The 19,661-nt window shown below is 45.1% G+C and overlaps 2 protein-coding genes across 3 annotated transcripts; one reads left to right on the forward strand and one right to left on the reverse strand.

The window, feature by feature from the left end:
- Positions 1–111: 111 nt before the first annotated feature.
- Positions 112–4,418, reverse strand: afmid (arylformamidase). Its single transcript, XM_079999823.1, has 10 exons — positions 4,267–4,418; positions 3,558–3,662; positions 3,428–3,476; positions 3,258–3,343; positions 3,074–3,146; positions 2,768–2,865; positions 2,447–2,525; positions 2,122–2,257; positions 1,771–1,875; positions 112–1,014 (listed from the first exon to the last, which is right to left on the reverse strand). The coding sequence occupies exons 1-10, from the start codon at positions 4,313–4,315 to the stop codon at positions 943–945; spliced, it is 852 nt and encodes a 283-aa protein (XP_079855949.1). The 5' UTR covers positions 4,316–4,418; the 3' UTR covers positions 112–942.
- A 3,802-nt stretch (positions 4,419–8,220) lies between these two features.
- tk1 (thymidine kinase 1, soluble) lies at positions 8,221–19,656 on the forward strand (the record flags this gene model as incomplete). 2 transcript variants are annotated; one of them, XR_013844135.1, is made up of 8 exons in its annotated part: positions 8,221–8,368; positions 8,450–8,481; positions 15,685–15,798; positions 15,955–16,048; positions 16,322–16,411; positions 16,672–16,791; positions 17,605–17,692; positions 19,468–19,599. XR_013844135.1 is itself a non-coding variant. In XM_079999673.1 (7 exons), the coding sequence occupies exons 1-7, from the start codon at positions 8,303–8,305 to the stop codon at positions 19,654–19,656; spliced, it is 705 nt and encodes a 234-aa protein (XP_079855799.1). In that variant the 5' UTR covers positions 8,221–8,302. The 2 variants fall into 2 exon arrangements, 1 of the variants encoding a protein (XP_079855799.1); XM_079999673.1 differs by lacking the exon at positions 17,605–17,692 and having other exon boundaries at positions 19,468–19,656.
- Positions 19,657–19,661: the final 5 nt, after the last annotated feature.

Below are 19,661 nucleotides of genomic sequence, written 5' to 3' on the forward strand. Positions count from 1 at the left end.
CAAATCCATTTTTGGAAATGCCGAGGTTGTGAGTATTTTAACCAACACATATGGTTTAACCAAACTTGGGTAAAATGTGTGTATTCAAAAACATTTACCGGAAGGCAAATCCAGCTTTTAATTTAATCATTTATTATTTTAAGGTGTTATGATCCCCTAGGGTATTTATGTACCCATTATTCGATATAAGCGTAAGTATAAGCAATTAGTTTAACAACAGTGGATAGTTAAACAACGTGCATCAATGTTAATTTAGTCAAAAATATTCCTTATAATTATATATTTGAATTCCTAGCCTATAAACAAACATGACAATCTCAAGTGTCCAAATTTGACAAGTTCAACTGGTTGTCACAGTTGTGGAGTTCACAGTAGAAAGCTACAGCCACTAATTCACACCAGTGAATGACAGTGTACAATCCTGACATGAGCCCCAGTTCCCTTTCATTCCCTAGATTAAACTTTATGGCAGAATAGATTGTCAGTAATCAAAAAGGAATTCACAGAGACAGTTACTGTACTAAAACAAACCGTCAATACAATACATGTAAATTTACTCACCATAGGCAAGTGAAGTAATGTACTGAAGCCTGTTTCTTTTTTTACATTTACAGTGTGCATAATGGGTTAAACCTATCAGTTAATCTATCATATCATATTTGTGATTTCCACAGAAGCATCATCACACCCTGACCTAATTTAGATCAAACAGTTCGCGTAATTGTACTAATATGCTATATTGACTATGGACACTGTAAACAGCAACTGTGCAATAAGCACAACACATTTAACACTGTAGGCCATGTGACAGGTGAGAAACGAACAGTGTCTATAGAAACATCTCAAACATTCCACCCACATGTGTGTTCACCAAACAGCCAAAAGTGAGATTCTGGATATTTCATCAGTAACCCTTCATATTGATAGAGCATGATGACAGTGTTAAGAAGTGGATTTGTTGAAGCTTGAGGCTCCAAATGCTCTCGGCTTTTCCCCCATCATCTGGAAGAATATCTGTAAAAGAAATAACTAAATTGAGATAGCTGCTTCTTAGCTTGCGGGTATCTATTGTCATCTGATAGACAAGGAAAATAAATAAACTACAATTGATTTGGCAATCAGAGTGAGTGTTAGTGTGCACAACAGAGTAGGTAGAGTAATAAAACATAAATATAACATAATATAATAATAATAATAATAATAATAATAATAATAATAATGTAATCCTTATCAGAAAAAAATACAAGCAAAAATAAAAATAAAACAAATATTGGCAAAATTATGTAAGTAAAGTACTGTACATGGGAAAAAAATATATATATATGTATGTGACTGATGTAGATGTGTTTATATGAAGAGCAGTATACATAACAGGTCTACCACTGAACGCCATCTTTGCTTCTTATGTGCCTTTAGATATTTTACGCAAAGAAACATTTACTACATTTGACTGAAAATGAATATATATGAAGAAAGGCTTCATCTTCTGCTAGAGATTGGTTCTGCCCTCGTCTTCTGAAAGCCAACTGTTGGGAAGTTAAAACACTGCCATGACCTGAATATTAAGTCTCAAACATATGAGACTGCACACGTCGATTAATTGTTGTATCAGCGTCGTAGTGTAAATATGACATTGTTCAAGTGGGTTACTGTCCAGTCCTTACTGAATTCAAATTTAAGATTTGTTCATTTTAAGTACTAAATTGAGTGTTGTAGTATCGAGTATGAAAAGTGCAATTTCCTTCATTGAGAGACACCGTGCTGTTGTACCTGTGTTAGGTGGTAGTCCCCATCCATCATTTGTTCAATGATATTGAAGTGGTCCGTGTCAGGCACATCTTCCATTGTCACATTTAACCCTGATTCCCTCAAAGCCTTCAAGCCGGAGGGAATAAGTACAGAGGGGAAATAATTCAAAAGATCATCACAAAAATGGAGGTATAGCTCAGAAAGACTTTACGTAAAAGTTTAAAAATCTTACTATTACAGATAGATGAATGCATATTAATCCATATTGATCCTTAGATCTACTTAAAGGGAAACTTTCTACATGTGATATTTCTCCTTAATCGGTCGCAATGATTTCGTCAATACATTCTTTTTAGGTTAAGTTCCACTAACTTTGTAGTATTCCTGCGATTGATTCCAAAACTCCGGGGAGTCGTTCTGAGCAACAGCAACAACTATGTGGCAGTTTGGGGAGGAAAGCTTCAGCTGGGAGAGCAGCTTGCTCGGACTGTTTCTCACAGCCACCTCCCTGTGAACAGTGAACTGGTGATTAAAGGAGCGCAAATGCGCAAACACACGTTGAGCACTCACTGAAATTAACAAGAGTTGCAATACACACAGTTCTTTGTCAAGAACCAAAGCAAATATGAAATAAATAAGACTGCTATCCTGCCAAGTCACACACACCAACTATTTCGCTGAGTCAGATTCTACGTACTCGGTCATCTTCAATGGCTCATTGATGTAGGTAGAGAGGATGGGCAGCAGGTCATATATACCACTGACAAGGAAAGCACCTGCAATGTAGGAAATGGGATTTCATTCAATATTAAATGAGAATCATTAGAGATAATTGTAGAGACCAGGCAAAGAAAGAAAAGTAGACCATTTACAACATTATTTGTCAAACATGAATAATAATAATAATTATAAGAATAATATGTATATCTGCCTTTCTTTTGATCAGGTTGTCAGACCATGATGTGGCCAAGTACCACAACGTTTACTCCGCACATATTTTCGGCGTGCTGGACCTCACCGTTGATTTGCGGCGTAACATTGTACTGAGACCAGTCAGTGGAGAGAACCATAGCAGCCAGGTGAGCGCCGGCGGAGTGGCCACAGAGGTACAGGCCGCTGTGGGGTAAAAGAGATTCATCTTTGCTACAGAATGTCGCATATCCATAAACACCGCTTTCCTAACATGACAATATTGAAGAAAAAAAAAATCACTTTAAAAAGTTATCCGTGATTCTCATAACAAGACGGATCACATTGGCGATGTTTCTTCTTTCGTTTGAAGAGGTGGAAGTGAAAGAGGGGAACGGAGCAGATGTTGCGGTACCTGATATGTGAATACTGCTTGATAACAGACACGACACTCCTGCGCACCTGGGACACCATTAAGTCCATGTTTCCTAAAGGGAGGTGACAGGACCACAGGGATCCGTTTGACACGTTCACCATTCGTTTGACATCATAGACCGTGAACAACATTCTCGCATTCCCAATTAGAACGGGCTCTTTACCTTTCGGCGCAATGTCGTAGTCAACAGCAACGACTACTACACCTTTCTTGACCATTGGGATCGCCAAAAAGCCAGACTCCTCCTTACTGGGTATGAATAAAGCAACAGCGTGAACAACTTTTCCACACTCTGTCAGAACGTTTTGGTCCAAATGAAGCATTTAAAACTACCTTAGAAACTGCCAGTAACCTCCGTGGATGTAGATAACCAGGGATACGTCTGAAACCGAGGGACATACTTGGGTCTAGAATTGTCATCGTCTCTTCAGGCTCCGTCGAGCGCAACAACATAGGTACCTACCAACAGAGGCGGTGTTGGGTATGTATACATCTAGTTTCTCTCCATCTCCCTGTCCGTACGGCACGTTGAGCAGCGTCTGGGCCAGGCTGCGGGCACGCGCGGTGCCTGGGGAACACATAGAAATATCGTGAAACACAAATTTTAAGCAATTTGTGTTGTGGACGATGGGTCCCCGAGCCTACAACAGTGATTCCCAATCTTTTTTAATATCAAGGACCCTCAGTTTGAATATATATATATATATATATTTTTTTTTTTTTTTGGTCCCTCTTTCTTTTGTTTGTTTCTTTTTAGTTTGTTTTTTTTGTCTCGTGTTTTAATAATATTTTGTCTCTGTAAACCCAATCTGAGAAGATTTTTACTGTCGGATATGATACAGTAGTGTCCACAACCTGTCAGTACTACAGTATAATGAGGGTGAAATCAAGACAGTGAAGTTCAAGTTCAACAGATTATTTGTCACATACATCATTACTGTACATTCTGTCATGGTGCTAACTTTAATATATATATAATAGTTAAAATAATGGTACGGTCACCAGTTTGGCTGGGGACCCCCTGGAACCGACCCGTGGCGCCCCGGCCCCCTGACCCATGTTCACCGCCACTACCCTCCGGTTGGCGGCGTGTGCAGTGGACCAACTCACTGCGCAATCGTCATTTTAGACTCTTTAACCGCGCACTCGTTTGTGTCCCATTAACCACCAACCTTCTCTGAGGACCGCGACGTGTGCCCTGATCACATCGTCCGCCGACATTCTGTGCGACCACCGGCTGGGGGAATACTGCCTCTCCAGGTCCTGTCAAACCGAACAGCGTTGAGGGGCGGGCGAAGGGCGGCCATGCAAGCCGGTGCAGCTCGCCAACCGGCCGGTGTTCGGCAAACAGCGCCCTCGCCCGCTGGGCTCTTCGGTTCACTTTTTTTTTTTTTTACATTTTTTTTTTAATTGATTGGCCTCAAGCGCTTCTCTCGTTTCCGCACACGCATTCTCGCTTGTTCCTTAAATTTAAATCACAACACATGCCACTTTACACGTTGTTCGTGGGTAACATGGTGACGCGGGAGCGATTCGTCTTTTAGAAGAATTCGAATCTTTTAGATGACTCGGGCGTCCTGCTTGTAAATTGCACATTATAGTTTGTAATGACCAGCCATAACATGCATGCAAATTAAATAATAACTAAATACTTTGTATTGAGCACTTTTTAACATAACATAATGGAGGATGTACAGTTGAACAAATATTCAGGAAAATAAGGATTGAAAGAGCATTTCAGGTGTTCTCACCGCTTGGTCCATTTCTCTCCAGTGTGCCATATTAACTACTGAGCAAAACTCCTGTCTCTCTCTCTCTTTCTTTCTCTCTCTCTCTCTCTCTCTCTCTCCCAGTATCTGAGGGACAGACAAAAGTGAGTCAACCTCAGTGGTTGACAAATATCACTCTCCCCTGAAGCCACGTCGTAATCCCAGGCAGCCTTCAGCTTCAAGGTCCAACCCCAGTGCCCCTGAACACACAACCCCTATTCCAACGGACCCCTCACCATGCCTGCATGACTGCATGTCACCAATAAAGAATCTTGAATCTCCTAAATTTTGAGCTACAACAAAAAAAAAAGAAAAAACCCAAACAGCATTATTCACGTAAATAGCTTGGTTTCTCAATTACAGACGTACAATCTTTTGCTTTCAAAAAGAAGAGTACTATACTTTGGATACCTCACAGTTCTCAGAATGTGTTTTTGGGCTGCCCCAGACACTGGGGCAGTACACATTTACATGTACAAACAATGTTAGTACAGGACATGTAAATGTGTATTTATTCTCCTATTCTTTCCATTCTTCTCTTCCTCTTCCTTTCTTTTTTTCACTGTACAGGAATTTAAAGTAATTGTTGAAGTTGCACATGGGTTGCGCATTCATTTGGTGAGTGGAACCCAACACTAACAGAGACGATAAACAAAGAAGTGTGTGTGTGTGTGTGTGTGTGTGTGTGTGTGTGTGTGTGTGTGTGTGTGTGTGTGTGTGTGTGCGTGCGTGCGTGTGTGTGTGTGTGTTTGTGCATGCGTACGTGCGTGTGTGTGTGGGAGGAGGGGGGAAGATAAAGAGCCCTTGGATCACAATGGATTATTGTTGATATGTAGAAATGGTTGTCAAAAACCAAAGAAAAACATTTAGAATGGACACCATTAAGGCCAAGGAACTGCACCTTTCTATGCTTGGTGGCAGAAAGTATATCAACAGAGTTAGAGGTGGAGTGGCTAAGCAAAGATGCAGGATATGTGCTGGGAAACATGAGTACCAAAAAGTGCAGATGGAATGAAACTTGGAGCGTGGAAAAGCAGTCGACAATTGGTGGACAGATAGACAGGATTGGAAGTAGTGTATAATATACAGTATACAGTTTATTATAATGGAAAAGGTCACAGGTGGCAGCCCGAAAAGTTTGCGTTAGTGGAATGATACCTGTAGTGAAAACCTTTGAAACAAGTAATATGGCATTTAGACAAGTTCAAATAAATTTAGGTGGAGATGTCAAGCATGGACAGGGAATGTGTCAGGAGAGAAAGGGATGGAGATGGAGAGGGATTAGACCAGAGCGACAGCCGGATGCAGCATATATTGATTGATTGATTGAATGATTGATTTATTGATTGAATGATTGACTGATTGACCCGTTGCACTTCGCTTACCGGCCAAACAGATCCATGGACGACGCAATCTCCCAGGTACTGCACACTCGCTTGGATGGCCAGTAGGGGGGCTATGTGAGATTGCTGTTCATCGACTACAGTTCAGCTTTCAATACCATAGTCCCCACCAGACTGGCTGTCAAGCTGCGGAAGCTAGGTCTGAACACTCCGCTGTGTGCCTGGATCCTGGACTTCCTCACAACCAGGCCCCAGGTGGTTAGGGTGGGGAGGCACACGTCCAGCTCCCTCACCCTGAACACAGGATCCCTCCAGGGCTGCGTCCTCAGCCCCCTAGTGTTCTCCCTGTACACACATGACCGTGTGGCCAGGTCCAGCTCCAACGCCATCATCAAGTTTGCTGACGACACCGTCGTGGTGGGCCTGATCACCGGCGACGACAAGAAGGCCTGCCGTGAGGAGGTGGCTGACCCGTCACTCTGGTGCCAGGACAACAGCCTCCACCTGAACGTCTGTAAAACCAAAGAGCTGATTGTGGACTTTAGAAGAGGATTACAACCGAGGACGCGCGCGCTGTTGATGATTAATGGGACTTTTGTCGACAGGGTGAGCAGCTTCAAGTACCTGGGAGTCCACATCACGGAGGACTTAACATGGACTTTACATACAGACACACTGGTGAGAAAGGCGAGGCAGCGTCTTTTCCACATTTACATTACATTACATTACATTTAGTCATTTAGCAGACGCTTTTATCCAAAGCGACTTACAATTGTTCAAACACCGACGGACGCAGCCATCAGGAGCAATTAGGGGTTAAGTGTCTTGCTCAAGGACACTACAGCGTGCTAGCAGGAGGAGCCTGGGATCGAACCAGCAACCTTTAGATCACTAGACCACCAGCTCTACCGCCTGAGCTACCATCCCCGTTTCCACCTCAGGCAGCTGAAGAAATTCAGGGTCTCGGTGAGGATCCTCAAGTCTTTCTACTCTGGAGCGGTGGAGAGCTTTGGGAACTGTACCGCTCAGGACAGGCGGGCTCTGCAGAGGGTGGTGCTTTCAGCGGAACGTACCACTGGAACTACCCTCCCCTCCCTGCTGGACCTATACACCAGGACGTACTGTATGTTTCATACTGTAATGCATATTGTATCACTGTACGGGATTATAGCATACTGTGCCGTATTTCTGTTATGTTCGATGTTACTGTTGTATACTGTACTGTATATCTCCACACACACTACCACACTTTATTCACATGCCACTTAACTGCACATATCTGTATATACATAATAGCCTCTATATATATATGTATTGTAGGAGCCATGAATTGGTTTGCTATTAATTGATTTATTATTATCAGGTTTATTGTATATGAATTTATTATGAATTATTATGATTATGTTTTGGGTTATATTTGGTCAATGAATGAATTTACTATCACGGGTGTGGGATGAATGATTGACAGGCATATATGGGCGTCACTTTAAAAGGCACCAGCTGATCTCCTGTTGAGAATCAGAGTGAGAGGGGGTGTTGGGGGAACCCACACTTTCGTTGACCGCCTTAGTTCGATTTCGTTTATTTGCTTTGGTCGCTGTATTATGAGTTAAAGGCACCGTTTATTTAAGTTTCCCTATGTTGACCGAATAAACACCCTTAAACACATTCGTTGGATCCAGCGCATCGGCATTTGTTTGTTTAGAAGCGCGTCGGACAATAGGCCCCTTATCATCGCCTCTGAGCGGCTTATTTAGTTCGTTTTGGAGTCGCATACAAATGTATGATTCGAGGTGTTATGCACCCGGAGATTTTGCAAAATAAGTATATATATATATGTGTGTGTGTGTGTGTGTGTAAAATAAGATAACATGGAATGAAGGTGTCACGGCTGCAAAACAAAGTAGAGTCAAAGGGGACAAGAGGCGGAAGTGACGTCGGAGTCGTGCGCGCGGGGCTGCTCCGATTGGTCCGCCTCGTTCGAGTTGAGCTCGAGCGCGCGGGGCCGGGAAAAGCCGCGAGGAAGCGGCTCGTTCCCCCCGCCGCACACTCCGCCGCACACTCCGCTGCACACTCTGCTGCACACTCCGCTCGACATGGACTGCCTGAACGTTCCGAGGGTCCTTCCCAGCTCCCCGCGGAAAAGCACCGGACAAATCCAGGTCAGAACCGCGCTGCGCGCCGCGGTGCCTTGGGGTCGCATATTTTGTCCAAAACTAACTGAGCTGTGTTGTTGTGTGCAGGTCATCTTCGGACCCATGTTCTCTGGAAAAAGGTAAATGTGATAGTTATCAAAGTATTACATTGTTTATATATATATATATATATATATATATACACACACACACAGCTGCAGTCGCGCCATCAGAAGGCTACTTTGCCTACTGATTGCGCGGCTGCAGCTGTGCAGCGCCCCGCCAAATATGTTATAATAATAATAATAATAATAATAATACCCGTATTACACCACTAGGTTGTTAACCCTTTAACCTTGGCGTCCGCTGGTCCCTTAAAAGCTCTTTCAACGTTTCAACCTTCGACACCACTTTTGAGGCCTAGTATTTGTAAAACAAAGGTTCCAGCGGTCAGTCTCCTGAGGTCCTAAAATCATTTCAACTTGACATGTTGTGCTATTAGCGTCACTTTGATGCTATAAACCCGCGGGCCAGCTGCTGAATCGTAATGCTTTCGAGGTTTGTGGCGGAAAGAAAATGAGTGATTGTTGCATTATTCCAGCTCCTAATCTTTTAAATCTTATACATTTTAATAATCCATTAAATCATCTAGTTCATGGTGTAACCCAGTGAAAAATATTATCCATGAGTAAAAGTAAAAAAAAGTTCATAATATGTAAATCTGGGTTTAGAAGTCACTGAATAGTGTTAAACAAGGTAAACATATAGAGATGTATTTCATGTTAAACTATGGTATAGAATAAATACGTTTTAAAAAAAGGTCAATGTCAAGTTAAAACATGTTTTTGAAGAGTTCATGTTTTGATTTGTTTTGTTTTTAATGAGCTGGTAAAACTGGGAATTGAGCTGGAGTTTAATAATGGGTTATGACTGGTTGATGCTGTGAGCTGGAGAGCGGAAGTGAAGGGAGTGAGCGAGAGGGGCCCATGTGGCTGGGAGGGAGAAGGAAACACACAGTGTTGGTTTTGATGAAAATGTAAATTTAAAAGTTAAGTTATGTTCATACCAACTTGTGGACTAATTCTTGTGCCGTCAACTCGACATTCTGCGCTGGAATCATGTTTGCCGGTTTCGCGAGAGACAGACAGTTTGTTCAGACTGTTTCACTTGGTATGTGACGCTAGTTGAGTAAGCAACACAGTAAGATACACTTACATTTATTAGCAGAATGGATGGACAACAGGACACCCATTAGCTAACCAAGCTAACCAAGTAGAGTCACACAAAAGTGGGATTGTTTCAACGAGGGAACGCTGAGGAAAACCAGATGGTGCTCTGAGCAACCAGGCCGCTGAGTTTCTGGCCGCTTCTGGCCACGTGGGAATGTTGGGAAGTTTAACAAGTATGTACCTAAGTTCACAGTACCTACAGATAGCAACCCGCTCACCAAAGCTAAATGCTATTGGGCACAGGTGGCATACAGCCTCGTCCACATACAACTTTGATGTTCAGTACCACCCAGGTAGACACAACATAGATGCAGATTTGCTCTCAAGAAACATGCCTGACGAACAGAACGCAAAGGCATGGGAGATCATTCTACAGACAGGTGTCATGTCAGTATGTCAACGAATCCACATCTCAGACTCCTACAAGTAGATCAGTTGGGAGCCTCTCCCAAGTGCATTCCTGACATCTACGCTTTCCCAACACATCTGGATCTAACCTCATTGGGACATATGTCAAAACAGGAGCTGATGTTGGCTCAAAAGAACGACACAGTGATAGGACCAGTTATCCAGGCCAGTTAACCATGGCAACTGGCCAACAGATACCAGTCCAGAATTCTCTCCCATGAAACGAGAGCTAGGGAAGTTAATCATGGAAGATAGTCTGCTTCATTGCTTGAGCAAGCGTCCTTCCGGGGACTAAGTCATTCAGCTTGTCTGGCTGTGTAAGTTCCATGCAGTGGTTCTGAAGTCCTTGCGTGATGACCTTGGACACCTTGGAACTGAAAGGACTTACTTACCGCTTGAGGACCCGGTTGTTCTAGCCTTAAATGTCTAGCCTCCAATGTCGGTGGAGGCGTCTGCCTAATGGTAAACAAACGCTGGTGTAACGCCAACAACACCAAATTCCTCTCCCACTCCTGCTCGCCGAACCTGGAACAGCTGACCATACTATGCCGTCCATTTTATCTCCCCCGGGAATTCAGCACGGTCATCATTACAGCCGTTTATATCCCACCGCAAGCGGACACCGACGCAGCTCTGTCGGTTCTGTACGATGTGTTGTGCGGATTTCAGAACAGACATCCCGACGCGGCTGTGGTGGTGACTGGGGACTTTAACAGGGCCAACCTGAAAAAAGTTCTGCCGAATTTCCACCAACGCATCACGTGTGCCACCAGGGGAGACAGAACTCTGGACCATTGTTACACTCCTCACAAGAACGGATACAAGCCCGTGTCGCTTCCTGCTTTCGGGAAATCAGATCACGCCGCGATCTCGCTGCTTCCTGTTTACAGGCCTCTGATCGCGCGGGATCTGGTGATGACGAGGGAAGTGAAGCGGTGGACGGACCAATCAGAGGCTGCGCTTCAGGACGCTCTGACTGACGTAGACTGGGACGTGTTCCAAGCGAGTTCAAGTGACGTCAGCGAGTTTACGGAGGTTGTAGGGAGTTTTGTGGCTACGCTCGCGGATGAAATCGTTCCCACGGTGAAAGTTCGGATATTTCCAAACCAGAAACCATGGGTTGATAAATCCATCCGCTGCGCTCTGAATGCGCGCACGGCCGCTTACAACGACGGACTTGTATCTGGTAACATGGACAATTACAAAGCGGCATCGTACAATCTGCGGAGGGCAGTGAAGGACGCTAAACGGACGTACAGAGAGACCGTGGAGCTGCAGATGGAGCGGGGGGGGACACAAGACGCTTGTGGGAGGGGCTGCGAACAATAACAAACTACAAGAGCAGCTCCTCCCCAGCCACGAGTGCGGACGCCTCCCTGGCCAACCAACTGAACTCCTTTTATGCGCGGTTCGAGTCTGGCAGCAGCACCGCTAGCTCGCCGGCTAATTGGAGCTACACCGCTGGGGACGAGCGCGCACTCTGTGTCCGTGCACGAGGTCAGGAGGGCTTTGATGCGGGTGAACACCAGGAAAGCTGCGGGTCCAGACGGCATATCTGGACGAGTACTGAAGACCTGTGCTAACCAGCTAGCTCCGGTGTTCACTACAATATTCAACATCTCCCTGGCTGAATCAGTGGTCCCATCCTGTTTCAAGAGGTCCACCGTCGTTCCTGTCCCGAAGATCGCCTCTCCAACCTGCCTGAATGACTACCGTCCGGTGGCCCTCACCTCGGTGGTCATGAAGTGTTTCGAGAGGCTGATTAAGGATTACATCTGCGCCTCCCTCCCCCGCACCTTGGACCCGTTGCAGTTCGCGTACCGGCAGAACAGATCCACGGATGACGCGGTCTCCCAGGTACTGCACACCACGCTCACGCACCTGGATGGCCAGAAGGGGGCCTATGTGAGAATGCTGTTCATTGATTATAGTTCAGCTTTCAACACCATAGTTCCCACCAGACTGGCTGTCAAGTTGTTGGAGCTAGGATTGAATGCTCCGCTGTGCACCTGGATCCTGGACTTCCTCACAGGCCGCCCCCAGGTGGTCAAGGTGGGGAAGTACATGTCAAGCTCCCTCACCCTGAATACAGGATCCCCCCAGGGCTGCGTCCTCAGCCCCCTACTGTACTCCCTGTACACACATGACTGTGTGGCCAGGTCCAGCTCCAACACCATCATCAAGTTTGCTGACGACACCGTGGTCGTGGGCCTGATCACCGACTGCGATGAGAAGGCCTACCGCGAGGAGGTGGCTGACCTGTCACTCTGGTGCCAGGACAACAGCCTCCACCTGAACGTCAGCAAAACCAAGGAGCTGATTGTGGACTTTAGGCGTGGATCACAATCGAGGACGCACGCCCCCTTGTGGATTAATGGGACTTCTGTCGATAGGGTGAGCAGCTTCAGATATCTGGGAGTCCACATCACAGAGGACTTAACATGGACTGTTCATACAGACACTCTGGTGAGAAAGGCGAGGCAGCGTCTCTACCACCTCAGGCAGCTGAGGAAATTCCGGGTCTCGGTGAGGATCCTCAAGTCCTTCTACTCTGGAGCAGTGGAGAGCATCCTGACAGGCAACATCACTGCCTGGTTTGGGAACTGTACTGCCCAGGACAGGCGGGTTATACACCAGGAGGTGTAGTAGCAGAGCCCGTAGGATCATGAAGGATCCTCATCACCCCAACAACGGACTGTTTCAGCTGCTGCGGTCAGGCAAGCGCCTCCGCAGTCACGCAGCGAGAACAGAGAGACTGAGACGGAGTTTCTTCCCTCAAGCCATCAGAACTGTCAACGCTGACCTCACCAGGGGTCCTAACTGAGCCATGCACTAGGCTCCACTACCTACTGTACAATATGTAGCATACTGTACCGCACACTGTATCACTGTTCAGGGTTGTTCGTGATGCCGTATTGCTGCGCCGTACTGTTGTATACTGTGCTGTATTATCCCAAACACTACCTCACACTATTCACATTCACATGCCACTTTAATTCACATGCCACTTTAAATGCACATATCTGTATATACATAGCCATATTCCTTCAACCTATTCCATTTTATTTCAATTTATTTTTTATTGTATTTTATTCTATATATTTTTTATCTTATTCTATAAGTATTCCACTTACTGTATTACGTTTTAGGAGTCAGTTAGTCGGTCTATTAGAAAGGAATTTTCTACTTTTTATTTTATTTTATTTTTTGTACTTTTTCCTAGGACTTATTGTGTGCTATCACCGGGTGCGTTGCATTACATTTCACTGCATATATGTATGGAAGTATGTATATGTATGTGACAAATAAAAATCTTGAATCTTGAATCTTGAATCAGTAGGTGCTGAGGAGTACATAAAAACGGTGGCCAGTGCATTACTAGCAGGTCTCCTTGTCCAAGGGCAGCTCCATTGTACCAGAGTTTAAACAGTGGACCTATGGATCTAGTGTGTATTGATTTCCTTTCGACGGCCCCAGATTCTAGGTGGACTACCAATGTGTTAGTGGTCTCGACCATTTCACACTCTAGGCACAAGCTTTCCCAACTACAAACAAAGTACAGACTGTGGCAAAGATTCCGGTGGATAAGTACTTGGTCCACCATGGCCTGCCTGCTAGGATCCATTCAGATCAGGGGTGAGACTTGGAGTCGATTAACCTAAGAACTCTTGATGGTTATGGAAGTCAGACTAAACTGTATCATCTGCAGGCAGATCGACAACCAGAGAGGCTCAATCGGACCTTAGTCTCCATGCTAGGTACTCTGAGACACAGGAATATATTCCAATTTATACTAGATATTTGGTTCATTTGGTTCAACAACAGTACCAAGTGTGAAGCTGCAGGGTATTCAACTTATTTACTGCCATTGAGTAAGGAAGCAAGACTTCCTTTTGACTTGTGTTTTGGCACTTCTCTTGGTGGCCAAGATGATTGGTATGTTATGTGTCAAAGTTGAAATTAGACTTGCAGAGAGCCTACAAGCTTGCCTCTGAAGGTCCTGACAACTCATTTGAGAAACAAAGTTGTATGACAAGGTAGTATGCCAGCTGTTGGGCATAGGGGATAGAGTCCTACTAAAAAGGCTGAAAGGAAGAGGCAAGAGAGAGGAAAGAGGGAGTCTCACTTGGGTATCCAAAAGTTACAGGGATTCTGACTCATCCTCTGACCTGGAGTATTATAAAACCGAGAGATCACAGAAACCCTACCATAAATACCTGGATGAGTTTCTGCAAGATACCAAGAACAGTTCAGCCAAGGATGAAAGTGTTGGAACAGTTTCATGTTGTGAACGAAAATCAATCTGATCAGAATGCAGTTTCTGAAGTTGAATATGATACTGACTCAGAGTCTGAACATGAGGCTGACCCTGTCAGTACCAGGTCCTGGGAAAAGAGAAATGTTATCCATAGTTCTGGAGACCGAAAAGTTCCATATCTGGTATTCGTTCTAAGAGAACTAGCCTCCCCTTGCGGCTGCCTGCGCGAGCACCTTGTGTCGATTACGCACATTTTGGTATTTTTTAGTATTTATAGAGCTTATTGAGCTTATTGTGCGTAATCACCGGGGGTCATGACATTTCACTGCATATATGTATGACCATATGTATGTGACAAATAATCTCTTGAACTTGAACTATGAAACCAGTCCTTAAACTAACTTATGGTGAATCTTGTAAGAGCAGAGATCAGTCACTTGCGATAGTACACAGAGGTGTAATTATTACGATTGGAAGGAACAAAAGCCAATGTGTGAGTGCTATAGTGTTGACCCACTGATAGTTGTTGAATTGGAATTGTGTATGGGGTAAAATTGTATTTTTATAAATTGTTATTTTGCCTAACACAAAGTGTGTGTGTGTGTGTGTGTGTGTGTGTGTGTGTTTAGAAACCTTTTATCACATTAGGGATTTATATTTTCATTTAAAGAGGTAGTATAGTCCTGTTTTGGTTAGGTAAAATAAGTTAATCTGGTGGCTGGAAAAAATAGGATGGAAAGTTAAGATAATTGACACTTGGTTTCTAGGTCAATGGTTTAGGAACTTTATTTGAAAATAATTCAGGGGCCTGCCCAGGCTAATCTATAGAGGGTAGGAGCGCTAAGCTAACCTGTTTCTACCTAATACTTACCTCTGCCCTGTACAAGATATATAGTGCCATCATACTTACCTGCCAATGGTTTGTCAAAAGACTTAAATTTCCTCTAGACTTAGACTTCCTCATGTCTTAATGCAGGGGTCTCAAACTACAGGCCCGAGGGCCACATCACAAGACAATTTAATGTGGCTCGTTACCTGGTGATATTATATCGATAAATCTGCCCTGGAAATCATTTTTCAAATTACAACGCTTAAATAATCCATACGGATGTACTTAATGTTTTTAAAATATGACACCGAATTGAATAGACCATAAGAGAGCTACTTCTAACAAGATTGCGGGGTGATTAAGGGAGGAAAAACAAAACAATAAAACAGGCCAGTTTGCCCTTGAAGTTCAACACAGTCCCCCTAGAAGAAGACAACCTGGCCAGTGGCCCTCAGGTCACTTTAGTTTGTGAGGTGTTCAATTTAACGCTGCTTTGCATTCTGGCCCTCAAATGTGCTTTTGAGCTTTGCTAGCTTGTGCAGGTTTGATTATTTTACTCAAAGTAATATTGCATTTGACTTTAATTGATCATGCTGTGTTTATTCAAATTATTTTGCAGCACTGAGCTGATGCGACGAATTCGCCGGTTTGATGTTGCCCGGTATAGCTGTCTGGTGGTCAAATATACCAACGACAAACGTTATTCCGTCAATGACATGGCCACTCACGACAAGTAAGAAATCTGTTGAGTTTGAGCAATTCTTATCATGATAACGGATGGCCTGGCACTCAAACAAGTTCTTTGAGAAATCTACAATGGTATACCGAGACTTGAACACATGGCAATGAAAATTTGACTACTTTGATTTCCTGCCTGTTTCCTTTGTAGACATACAATGCAAGCAGTATCAGCGGGTCGGCTCGGAGAAGTGTACGTCCTCGCCGTGCAAGCCTCTGTCATTGGAATCGATGAAGGACAGTTTGTAGGTTTTTTTCTTTTTTGTGTGCGGTATTTATTTCTCCATGTTTCCTGCATTGATGTGTATCCCCCCCCCCCCCCCCCCCCCCCACACACACACACACACACACTGTTAACTGTAATTTTATGGAGATTTAAATAATTTACTCCTTGAAAATAATTATTTATTTATCCAAATCTGCTTGTTTCCGTCTTATCCCAATTCCTCAAACTTGCCATCACTGTAAACTGAATGTTAATGTGTACATCAAACCTATAGTAAAAATTGTCACTGTAGTTTCCAGATGTAGTAGAGTTCTGCGAGGAGATGGCAAATTTGGGCAAGACGGTCATAGTAGCAGCCTTGGATGGAACCTTCCAGAGAAAGGTGGGTTTGTTGAAGAATGGTTACAGTGTGTATTCTTACACTCAATAAGGGGGTTGCTGTGCAGAAAATGCAAGAAGCTGTTTGAGAGGAGTAGTGTGTGTGTATTGCGCCCCTGAACAATGTCCATGGCAACCACTAACACTGTTCAATGTGCTCATTTTCCTAGAAACTAGTACAGACTTTGTCTTCTAACCCAATAATCAAATTTTCCATGCGTCACACTGGGCTAACTCGTGCTATATTGTCGTGTGTTTCCACAGCCGTTTGGGAGCATTCTCAGCCTGGTACCTTTGGCTGAGAGTGTAGTAAAACTCAATGCTGTCTGTATGCAGTGTTACAAAGAAGCGGCCTACACCAAGAGACTGGGCTCGGAAAAAGAGGTGAGCCTCCTGCCGTCTGCTGCGCTCCCCATGCGCATCAATGAGCCCATGGGCGCCCATGACCCTGTCGCTGGTTTACCAGGTGTCCTTCCTTGGACTACTTTTTGTAGGTACTAATCACTGCATACCAGGAACACGCCACAAGACCTGCCGTTTTGTAGATGCTCTGACCCAGTCATCAAGCCATCACAATTTGGCCCTTGTCGGCCCTTGTGTTGCTCAGATCCTTACGCGGTCGCCAATGGTCAAGTGGGATTGCTAGTCAGAGTCTTGGTCTGACAATTTATAGTCAATTCCGCCAGCAGAACCCTACAAAAGGACCTGATAGTGCAACCAGCTCCTTAATTAGCGGTGACACACAATTGAATATACATGGCAAACAAGCGGAGAAACACACAACACCGCCACATTCAATGTACTCCCAGTGTATTATATATATATACAGTGCGATATAACAAACATATTGTCCCGTGCAACCCCTTTTCCCAGAGTAACTTCCTCAGTTAAAATATTTTATATCACGGCCTGAAATCCCGTAGGAACAAGTCTTTTTTTAAAGTACTGTACTCCGGAGATCCGGGAGTTACGTCCTGCACTCTGGTGGAGACGAGGCGACTGGTCCCAGGGGGCGAAGGCCAGGCGACTTATGAGGGGAATCGGATGGATGACAGACCACTCGATCGGACTGAACGCGCTGCCCGGGATCGTCAGATGATCGGCGGACTCGCCGAATGGCTAACATCTTCCGAATGTATCTGTGTCCCTGACAACTTCGCCATACAACCGTTTGAATGTCCCCCTACTTCTTTATAGGAGTGTTCCTTGTGACGAAGGGGACTGTGACTGAAAAAAACACGCGTGTCCTCTACGCTGTCCGAACCTTCCGCCACTTCCGAGGCTGGTGAGCTAGTGGGGAAGCCCAGAAATTCTTCATGGTGACTGTCCTCGTTAAAAAGGTCCAAGAGGCGTTTCTTCTCCAGCTCGTCCAGTTCCTGTACGGTGGGATAGCAGGGCTTAAAGATTGCAACATGCACCACCTTCCCGTTCTCCCCATTGTGCTCCAGTACCTCATCATAATTAACTGGCCTCATCTGAGCAACAACGCAGTATGGACCGAGTCACTTGGGAGCCAGTTTTGCTGTAAATGATTTTCCTGCTTTAGATAATTGGTGGGACCGGAGCCATACTGTCTTTGTCCTGATATTTCTGATCTTGGTGAGTCTTATCATAATTGCATTTTTGTCTTTCTCTGCTTTTTGTGAGGTAACACTGGGAAAATGCCTTATGGTCGTGAAGTTTGGTGACGGTTTTGACAAGGGGTCCCCCTTTGATCATCTACAGCAGGGGTGGTCGGAGACTCTCCGGCATAAGGATTTGAGATGTGGTTTTATGGTGTAATTGTAGCACTCTATAGACTTTGTCCTCCTGTGGCAGATCTGCCAGCCACATGCCACCCGAGTAGCGTTTTCAGGGCCCTCCAGCACAGAGACACAGACGATGGGATTGAGAACATACCAGTTTATTGTAGAGAGGGGGCAGGCGGAACAAGCCCCGGAGCAGATGGACAGCATGTCATGACAACGGCTCCTCTTTTGTGTGTGTGGGGATGGGGGTTTTTACCTGTTGCTCGTTAGACCAATCAATGAGCAACAGGTTAACAGCAACACAGATCCTTGGCCCGATTGCCTAGATCCAGGACAGGTGTGACTTCTCAAACCACACCACATACCTCAGACACAAAACTGAGGCCAGACAGGATCCCTGCCCGAAGCCTTCTCGGCCAGGCCTTCTGGGACTCTGAAGCAGGGTTCCCATACCTCAAACCAACAATTATCCAACAAAAAAAACAACTGGTCCCTTCCCAGGCACCTGGTTGCCCGGAACAGCACAGTCCATGGACATCCTTCCCCCAGGGCAATGAGGCAGACTACCCACTCCTCCCTTCTGTAGTATGGAGCCATGGGCTGCTGTTCTGGCTGATGGAGGTGTAGCTGGGATCGGCTGTGGGGGTGGCTGCCGGGTGGAGCAGCTAGCTGCAGGTGATTACTCATGGTGGTTGCTGCTTCGGACCCCCTGGGTAGTGCTGCTGCCAATTGGGAGAGAGTTGGTGCTGTGTTCCCTGTCTTCCCCGTGCTGGAGAGTCCCTGTTGAGGTGCGATTGTGGCAGATCTGCCTGCCACAAGCCACCTGAGTGCCGTTTCTTTTCCTGAGTGCCACCTCCAGCACAGAGAGACAGACGACGGGGTAAACATACCAGTTTATTGTAGAGGACTAGGTGGAACGAGCCCAACTACCTGTTGCTCATTAGACCAATCAGCGAGCAACAGGTGTACAGCCACACTGAGCCAGGGCTCAATTACCAAGACCTAGGACAGGTGTGGCTGCTCAAACCACACATCCCCCACACCACACTTCCAAAATGGTGTATTTTGTGGAGTCCATTAAGATGACCTCTCCCTCATCCATCCCCAGCCATCACAACGTTTGCCTGTTTTTCCTGCTACCAACATATAAACTTTAAGAACTGACTGTTCACTTGCTGCATAATATATCCCGCCCCTCAAAGAGTGCCATTGTAACGATGAGCAATGTTATCCACGTCACCTGACAGTGGTTCTAATGTTGTGGCTGATCGGTGTATACCCTCTGAATCAAGTGAAATTGTCTGTGCCGTAGGTGGAGGTGATTGGTGGATCTGAAAAGTACCACGCAGTCTGTAGGAAGTGTTACGGCGTCACCATGGACAAAGAGAACAGCCCTCCAGTGATGGATGAAACTCCACCACAAGCACTGAAGGGCAAGCTGCTGGACGCCGCTGTTTCACGGAAGCTCTTTTCAAACCTCAATATCTCGACACAACAGTAAAGTCA

This window comes from Zeus faber (genome assembly GCF_960531495.2).
Source record: "Zeus faber genome assembly, chromosome: 4".
In the NCBI taxonomy this organism is placed as follows: domain Eukaryota; kingdom Metazoa; phylum Chordata; class Actinopteri; order Zeiformes; family Zeidae; genus Zeus; species Zeus faber.

Bases quoted from the DNA above. Each gene is read 5' to 3' on its own strand.
- afmid (XM_079999823.1), bottom strand. From the start codon at position 4,315: ATGTCGGCGGACGATGTGATCAGGGCACACGTCGCGGTCCTCAGAGAA. The intron at 3,663-4,266 runs GTTGGTGGTTAA...TGTGTTCCCCAG, and splicing joins CGTCGCGGTCCTCAGAGAAG to GCACCGCGCGTGCCCGCAGC. The intron at 1,015-1,770 runs GTACAACAGCAC...TTTCTTTTACAG, and splicing joins GGGACTACCACCTAACACAG to ATATTCTTCCAGATGATGGG.